The sequence below is a fragment of the Seriola dumerili genome, unplaced genomic scaffold, assembly GCF_002260705.1.
Source record: "Seriola dumerili isolate Sdu_G_001 unplaced genomic scaffold, Sdu_1.0 BDQW01000138.1, whole genome shotgun sequence".
NCBI classification, from domain to species: Eukaryota; Metazoa; Chordata; class Actinopteri; order Carangiformes; family Carangidae; genus Seriola; species Seriola dumerili.
This window is the reverse complement of record NW_019174393.1, coordinates 3,103,669-3,111,335: the sequence shown is the minus strand read 5'-3', so window position 1 is coordinate 3,111,335 and position 7,667 is coordinate 3,103,669. Positions and strand designations below refer to the sequence as shown.

General features: G+C 45.8%; 1 protein-coding gene across 1 annotated transcript; it reads left to right on the top strand.

Annotated features, from left to right (window-relative positions):
* The first annotated feature begins 850 nt into the window (after positions 1–850).
* LOC111224750 (arg8-vasotocin receptor-like) lies at positions 851–7,205 on the top strand. Its single transcript, XM_022749373.1, has 2 exons — positions 851–1,844; positions 6,919–7,205. The coding sequence occupies exons 1-2, from the start codon at positions 851–853 to the stop codon at positions 7,203–7,205; spliced, it is 1,281 nt and encodes a 426-aa protein (XP_022605094.1).
* Positions 7,206–7,667: the final 462 nt, after the last annotated feature.

The following is a 7,667-nucleotide window of genomic DNA, read 5'->3' as shown; positions in this document are numbered from 1 at the left end:
ATTAATAGACAGAAAATTAATTTTAGCAAGAATGCATTAATTATCTGTTAACCGTTTTTCAGGCAAAATCACAAAAAGATTCTGATGTCAGTTTCTCTAATCTGAGAGTTTCCTGGTTTTCTCTTGTTTGTTTTGGTAAAATTAATACCTTTAAGGTTTTGGACTGTTGCTTGAACAAAACAAGACATTTGAACACGTCACCTTGGAAACTGGGATGAATTTAAAATCCTGAAATGGAAAATAAAGAAGCTTAAATGCAAAAGCTTGAGGCTTAAGCAGAAATGAAAACATTAATTCTCCTCCCTCCTTTGTGCATCCACTCTTTTCTTTTCCATTTGCCTTCTAACAATTTCCATTCTAATTTCAATTCTGGGTAAAATCATCCTCCATAATTTTCCATGAAAAAACAAAAACTAAACATTTTTTTTTCTAGCCACATATTCAGCAGACTACACTTCATCTTGTTGTTTAGAGGGTGGGAGGGAAGAGAAAGTGTGTGTGTTGGGTTGGGGTGAATGTATGTGTGTGTTGAGAGTGTGCTGGGGGGGGGTGAGGGGGGGGCTGGTGTCTGGTGTCTGGTCTGGCCACTGGGGCAGGAGCCTTTAAAAGAGGCTGGATCTGCAGCAGTGCAGCTCGGATCCACACCAGGAGTTGTTGTGTGTCACGGTGGAAAAACTCTTTTGGACATTTTGTTAGTTTTTTTTTTATTTCGGACCAGTTCACTCTCCACCCGGTGATCGTCTCGCGCACGCTGGAGTAAACGGGGAGTTTGACAGCCACGGTCTCAGCTGGTGACGGTTACGCACAGGCGGGCAGCCACCTCTGTGCGCCCGGAGGAGAGGCGGCCACCATGCTCTTCCCCTCGGAGAGCTCCTGCAACATCACGGGCAGAAACTGCACGGAGGGGTTCAACTTGACGCAGCAGCTGGAGGCCGGTGCCGCCGGTGCCGCCGGTGCCGCCGCCGCTGCCGCCGCTGGGAACATCAGCGGGAGGAGAAACGCCACCGACCCGTTTGGACGGAACGAGGAGGTGGCCAAGATCGAGATCACCGTCCTGAGCCTCGCGTTTCTCGCGGCCGTGGTGGGGAACGTGAGCGTACTGCTGGCCATGTACAAAACCCGGAGGAAACCGTCGCGCATGCACCTGTTCATGAAGCACCTGAGCCTCGCGGACCTGGTGGTGGCTTTCTTCCAGGTGCTGCCGCAGCTCTGCTGGGAGATCACCTTCCGCTTCTACGGGCCGGACTTTCTGTGCCGCATCGTGAAGCACCTGCAGGTGCTGGGCATGTTCGCCTCCACCTACATGATGGTGATGATGACCCTGGACCGCTACATCGCCATCTGCCACCCGCTGCAGACTCTCCAGCAGCCCACGCAGCGCGCGTACATCATGATCGGCTCCACCTGGGCGTGCAGCCTGGTCCTCAGCACCCCGCAGTACTTCATCTTCTCCCTGAGCGAGGTGCACCCCGGCTCGGCCGTCTACGACTGCTGGGGACACTTCATGGAGCCGTGGGGGCTGCGCGCGTACATCACCTGGTTCACGGCCGGGATCTTCCTCGTGCCAGTGGTCGTGCTCGTGCTGTGCTACGGATTCATCTGCCGCACGATCTGGAGGAACCTCAAACACAAGACCCGGAGGAAGAGCGTGGGCGCGGTGGCAGAGGCCACCAAGAACGGGATCCTGGGCAGGAACTCGGTCAGCAGCGTCAGCACCATCTCCCGCGCCAAATTACGCACGGTGAAGATGACTTTCGTGATCGTGGTGGCGTATGTGGTGTGCTGGGCGCCGTTCTTCACCGTGCAGATGTGGTCAGTGTGGGACGAGACCTTCTCTTGGGACGGTGAGTTTTCCCGCCCTGTGTCCGTTTACACCTCACAGAACCCATTCATGTAGTAGCTCCAGTGTTTCTGGTGCCATGCGCGTCCTCCTCCCGCCCCTCCTCACGCAGTAGTCTTTATCAGGGGAAACACACACAGACTTTCACATAAAGCACGGTAAGGTCTGAGCTGTCATCAATTTAACTAAAGAGTGTTTCAAGTTGATTCATTTCAGTTGATTCTAAAGTCCCGGGGGGGGGGAATAATCATCCAGTATTTCACAAGAAAAATCTAAAAATGTTTTCCGGGAAAAAGGATGATTTTGTTTTTACTTCATCCACAGGTGTGGTGATAACAGACACAGACACCTGAGTTCACTCCAATCAGGAGGAAAAGATGTGGGTCCACCACTTTGATCCAGGCTGAAATGTTGCGTCAACAAATCTCCATGAATGTTCACACAGGGTGTCATCTACAGGTCTTCAAAAGTCTTAAAAGGGAAAAAAAATTCAAAATAAAAGGCCTTAGAAGTTATTTAAAAGTCTTAAATCTCAGTTATGGTCAGTTACTAAAGATATAATGTTTATTGTTCAATACCCCCAGCTTTAGGTTACGTTTATACATGATTTTTTTAATCTTTATTCGTTTTCTGCTGCTCTTGCAGGTCCAGTTTGTGTTTAATGATTAGGCTACTCAGTGACATTATTAACTGTTATTGTAATAAACAGCTGGGAAGTACTGACAGAAATTTAAATAAATTCATGCACATTTTCAGAGCGGTATGACCATGAAACAGGGATTAAACCGCTCTCTATTCCATAGTAAAAAGTGTTAAAGGTTTAACTTTGTGAACCCTGCAGCTAACATTCACTAATTAGCACCAATTTAAACAGAAAGTGCAGCTGAGGCTGATGGGATATCGTTAGTTCTGAAGGTACAAAATGCAGTTTCCATCTCAACTTTCCAAACTATTAAAAGACCCCCTCTGATGAAAATCAGTGTTCATAAAAACAGATTCAGACAGCCAGGGTTTCATACATCACAAACCTAAGGAACCAATCCCGTCAGTTTGTGGGGACGTGGGGCGGGGCTAAATAAACCCCAAACCTAGTCAGTACAGATAGTGAGAGTTTGCATCAGCACAGCTGCTAACACCGAGTCAGACACCGCCAGTTACAAGCTAACTAACAACCTGAACAAATAAAAGACGCTAACTGTGCTAACTGTTCTGATCCGTGCGCTAGTCTCTGATTCTGGTCTCAACGGACTCCTCATCTGAGTCTGGGTCTGACTGAGGCTCAAACATGTGGCTGAGTCTATCTGATGTTTCCGCTAATGCTAACTATCTTGATACGCACTGCTCTTTCACCGGGAGTTTGCATTAGCACAGCCGCTAACACTCTGTCAGCCACTGCCAGTTACAAACTAACACACAACATGAACAAATAAAAGACGCTAACTACGCTAACTGTTCTGATTCATTGATCTGATCTTTCCTCCTCTCGCCATTTTGATACCAACTGCTCTTTCACCTTTGAACCTAGCGTATGCAGCGTGGTAAAAGGAAGAGTAGATGAGCTTCCAGACCCAGTTTGTTTTATGTTTTGTTTTTTTACTTTTTATGTGGGAAAACCGTGTTAAACAAAATATTAATCATAGCATTTAGTATTTTGACATAAACTGGAGAGAAACTTTAATTAAAAAGCAGGTGAATAGGTGTGGACAATCAATCTGCAAAAGTGCATCACCTTAGTTGGACAATATTTGAATGTGTCATAACACTTACTGGCCAAGTTTGAGTTTTAATTAAAAGACAAATATCTTACTAATTTATCTCTGGAATAATTTCCTCGTGTTTCAAGGTGACTCTGAAAAGTGGAAATACTTTAAACTGTCCACAGAATAAACATTTTACATTTCATTAAACCCCAGGCGTGTGCAGTCAGTGTAGTGTGATTTCCATATGATGGAGGTGAGGATATAAATTTTACTTTCCAGCCTCAGAGTCTGTTGAAAACTTGCCGTGGTCAGACTGAGGCAGCTGCTCACCCGCCTGAAGAATTTCATTTCAAAGGGAGTTTTGCTGATCCCTGATAGGCTACGTGCTGCTTTCACAATTTTTTATTTTTTTCCCCGAACCTGACGGGAATACTTTTTCAGAGGAACATCGAATTCTCGTCCTTGTTTGGCATAAAGACAGTCAAAATGCAGCAGCAGCAACAGCAGCTTTGATCCAAAAAATTGAAAAGTAATGGTCCACAGCATTCCTCTCTCTGTTTGCAGTTTCCCAGGGCGGAGCTCTGATCTTTAACCCACACAACCGTGACAATTCAAAAATTACAGCTGCTATCAGGATGTTGAATTTAGTCAACATCAGTTTAAAGTATGCAGTTTTAAACCTTTGAGATGCTGAAGTTTAGATGTAAAGTCGAAAAGGTTTTGCTTTGGTGGCTAGGAGAAGAATCTGCAGTGTTGTTCAAAACTTTCTAAATCCAGGGGCGTCTCAGATAAAGAAAAGCTGAAAATAGTAAGTTAACAAAGTCAAAAAAAGTAACAGGGGAATCAAACTGCAGCCCGCTCGGTCAGTGGTTCTCAAAGTGGCGTTCATGGAGCGTCCTTGAGGGGGGCTCCTGGGGGTTTTCACTATAATTCCATGCATAAGTAACACAGTGACAGAATATATATATATATATATATGTATATATGTTTTGGTAATGGGTTTCAAACACTTCCTGTAATAAAAAATAAAAAGGAAAAATCTTATTGGACGGAGGACTCTGGGACAAAATCAAATCAAATCAGATCGGGGTCCTTGATGTGGAAAAGGTTGAGAACCACTAATCCACCACGACAATCTGCTCTGATGGGGACTTTGCCCGTCTTCATACTACCTTCTGCCGCAGAGCCTTTCAGGCAGACGGTAGTGTAGACAGAGAGCTCTCTGGCAGGAAGCCATGTGCGACAGCAGCCTGTTGTCTGCTGACGTGTATGGGCTGGGCCTGAATCGTGGTTTTGAAGTCACTGTGAACTTTTCTGTATTAAATCACAATCTTTCCTTAAACCTAACCCAGTGTTTTTGTTGCCTAAACCACAGACAGGAACTCAGGATGTGGTCTCAGGTCTCTGGTGTGACAGTCGCCCAACATCCAAACACAAAAACCTCCTGGTGTCTCTGCTGCTGTTCATGAATGTCGCCTCATTCATTCAAAAAGTTCACTGAATCTGCATGTTGAAAGGATCCTTACAAGGCATCTGTGGGCAACAAGATAGGAGCAAGAATGTATTGTGCTCAGTGACAGATGTTTCCACAGCTGGAGAACCAATCCGAGCCAATCAGAGCTTTGTAGGCAGGATTAATACAGTGACACTGGCTCATCCATGTGAAACAGGTGGAGGCCTGAAGCTTGGACACAGTGACTTCTCGAGGGGCTGGATGGTGAGCTAAAGATAAAAATGAAATGCTTGTTGTGACGAACGATTTAAAATTCATAGTTTCAGCGTCAAGACTTAATAGACTTGTGCAGCGTGTGAAATACTTCCTGATAATCAGGAGGTCCTGTGCAGCGGACGATGAAAAAGAAAAGAAAGGTCCTATAAGCCTATAATCTAGTTCCGTTTGCAGCAGAAAAATAAGAAAAATGTAATTAAAACGTAGCATGATTGCAAAATGACAAAATGCCCGGACACGTTTACAGTTTTGCAAACCCGCCGCGCATCTGTAAAGCTCAACATCAGCATCAGCCTTTTACCTGCAATTATCCTTAAATCAATCCTGGACCGGAACCACCAGGCCCCACGCAGCACGACAACACTCCTGACCCGACCGAGTAGGACAATCAAACCTGCTCCGAGCTGCTGCTGCTGCTGCTGCTGGACAGAACTGGTGAAAGCTGTGTGGGCGCACGACAAGGAACTAAATGAATAGTAATAAAAAAAATAGATAAATAAATAAAAAGCAGAGAGAAGGCAGAAACACTTTACGCAATTTCAGATTATTTCCACCTGTGTTTCAGACACACACACACACACACACACACAGAAACACACACCTCTCCACAACCTTGGATATCTGCATTAATCATCCTCTTGACACGACTCTGGGATTTAACCGTTAACCGACCTTGTGAGCTCGTCACTGGGGAAAACTCAGTTCATACAGTGAGTTCATTTGTACAACAGTTGCACATGAATTCACATTATTGCGTTTGGAGGTTTAAGGACTATTTGGATAAAGAAATATATAATTGGGATTTTCATACGAGGAGCCACAGAGTTCAGGATATATGATTCCAGCTGCTTGTTCACGGTGGGATTCTCCGTGATGTGTTTCAATATTTAAACGTGAAAATACATTTTACAAAAGTTTAGATAAAACGAAAATAATACACTTTCAAGACGACCTGAAACCCAGCAGCTCGTCAATGCTCAGTAGCAGGTGTGACGGCTGCAGCCCTACAGTGAACACCAAGGTAAATTTTTACCAGCAGAAGGGACACAATCTCAAGTTCGCAAGAGGGGATCAAAAACTGATAAATAACCATTAATATTTCTAATGCTAGAGTGTAAGTGTAATTAAAATTTTATATCCTGTCATCGTTTTTTTTTACGTAGATGTACGTGTGCAGCTCTGTGACCTGACTTTATCTGCCGTCAGCGAAGCCTGTAACGCGACTGATCGGGACCGATGCGCAGGGTATTTTTTCTGCTGCTTTCATGCGTTTTGTGCGACTGTGTGTAATTATTGTGCGGTCAGATCAGCCGTTCTCAACGACTGCACCTCCTGACAGCACATCCAGTTCAGCAGCGATTTTTCAGGCCTAAAATTCTTACTACATATTAGTGTTAGCAGTAGTTTTCTTTTTCCTTGTAAGATTTGGTATAAGAGGCAGGGGTAGCTTGATAAGTCGACCCCGCCAGCAGCTGCAGTGTCCGTCTGTCTGCAGCTTTTTTCTGAGTAAAATCCAAGATGTGAATCCACTGATTCCACCAGAGGCTCAAACACATGTAGCAGGCTGCAGCACCGGAGAAAATAAACCCCCTCAGATCAGCTGCTAACACCTCAGAGTCACTGCCTCTCTCTCTCTGTTTCCCCTGCAGACTCTGAGAGCACCACCGTGACGCTCTCCGCCCTGCTGGCCAGCCTCAACAGCTGCTGCAACCCCTGGATCTACATGATCTTCAGCGGCCACCTCCTCTCGGACTTCGCCGGCAGCCTGCCGTGCTGCCGCCGGCTGAGGAACAAGTTCGGCCAACCCCAGGACTCGGACAGCAGCTTCCGCCGGACCACGCTGCTGTCCCGCCTGCAGGGGCCGCGCCTTTCCGATCCGTTCAGAGACCTGAACCACATCCCTAAAAACTGTCCGCAGGTCCCGTCTGCATCCTGACCGCCGGGAACACCGCCTTTATGTGTGTGCATCTGCTTGGCTAAGACGACACGGGAAACATGAACTGGTTTAATCTGCTGGTTTCTAGCAGTGGAGGAAGGTGTGATCTCACCTGAGGGTGCGTTCACACCCACAGTTTCTCCTCTTTGGTCCGATCCAGAGTGGAAAAGTTTACTGCGTGGTTGTTTTTGATGTTGGGTCTGTTAAGGTTCACACTGCTGTTAGAAACAGAGTTTTAACAACTCTTCAGTCTGTCAGGTTAAACTTCAGCTGTTAGCATGGTGGTCTTGTCTGTGCTCTTTGCTGTAATTAAATGTCAAAACATATGAAAAATGGCTGATTATGAGCATCTGCTGACTCTCATATGTCAACATACATACATGTCTTTAAGGGGGTTGTTTCCTGTATATATTAAGATTACAGTCTGACTCCTAGAAGAGGAAACAGACCATCAGCTGTTCG

Bases quoted from the DNA above. Each gene is read 5' to 3' on its own strand.
- LOC111224750 (XM_022749373.1), top strand. From the start codon at position 851: ATGCTCTTCCCCTCGGAGAGCTCCTGCAACATCACGGGCAGAAACTGC. The intron at 1,845-6,918 runs GTGAGTTTTCCC...TTTCCCCTGCAG, and splicing joins CGAGACCTTCTCTTGGGACG to ACTCTGAGAGCACCACCGTG.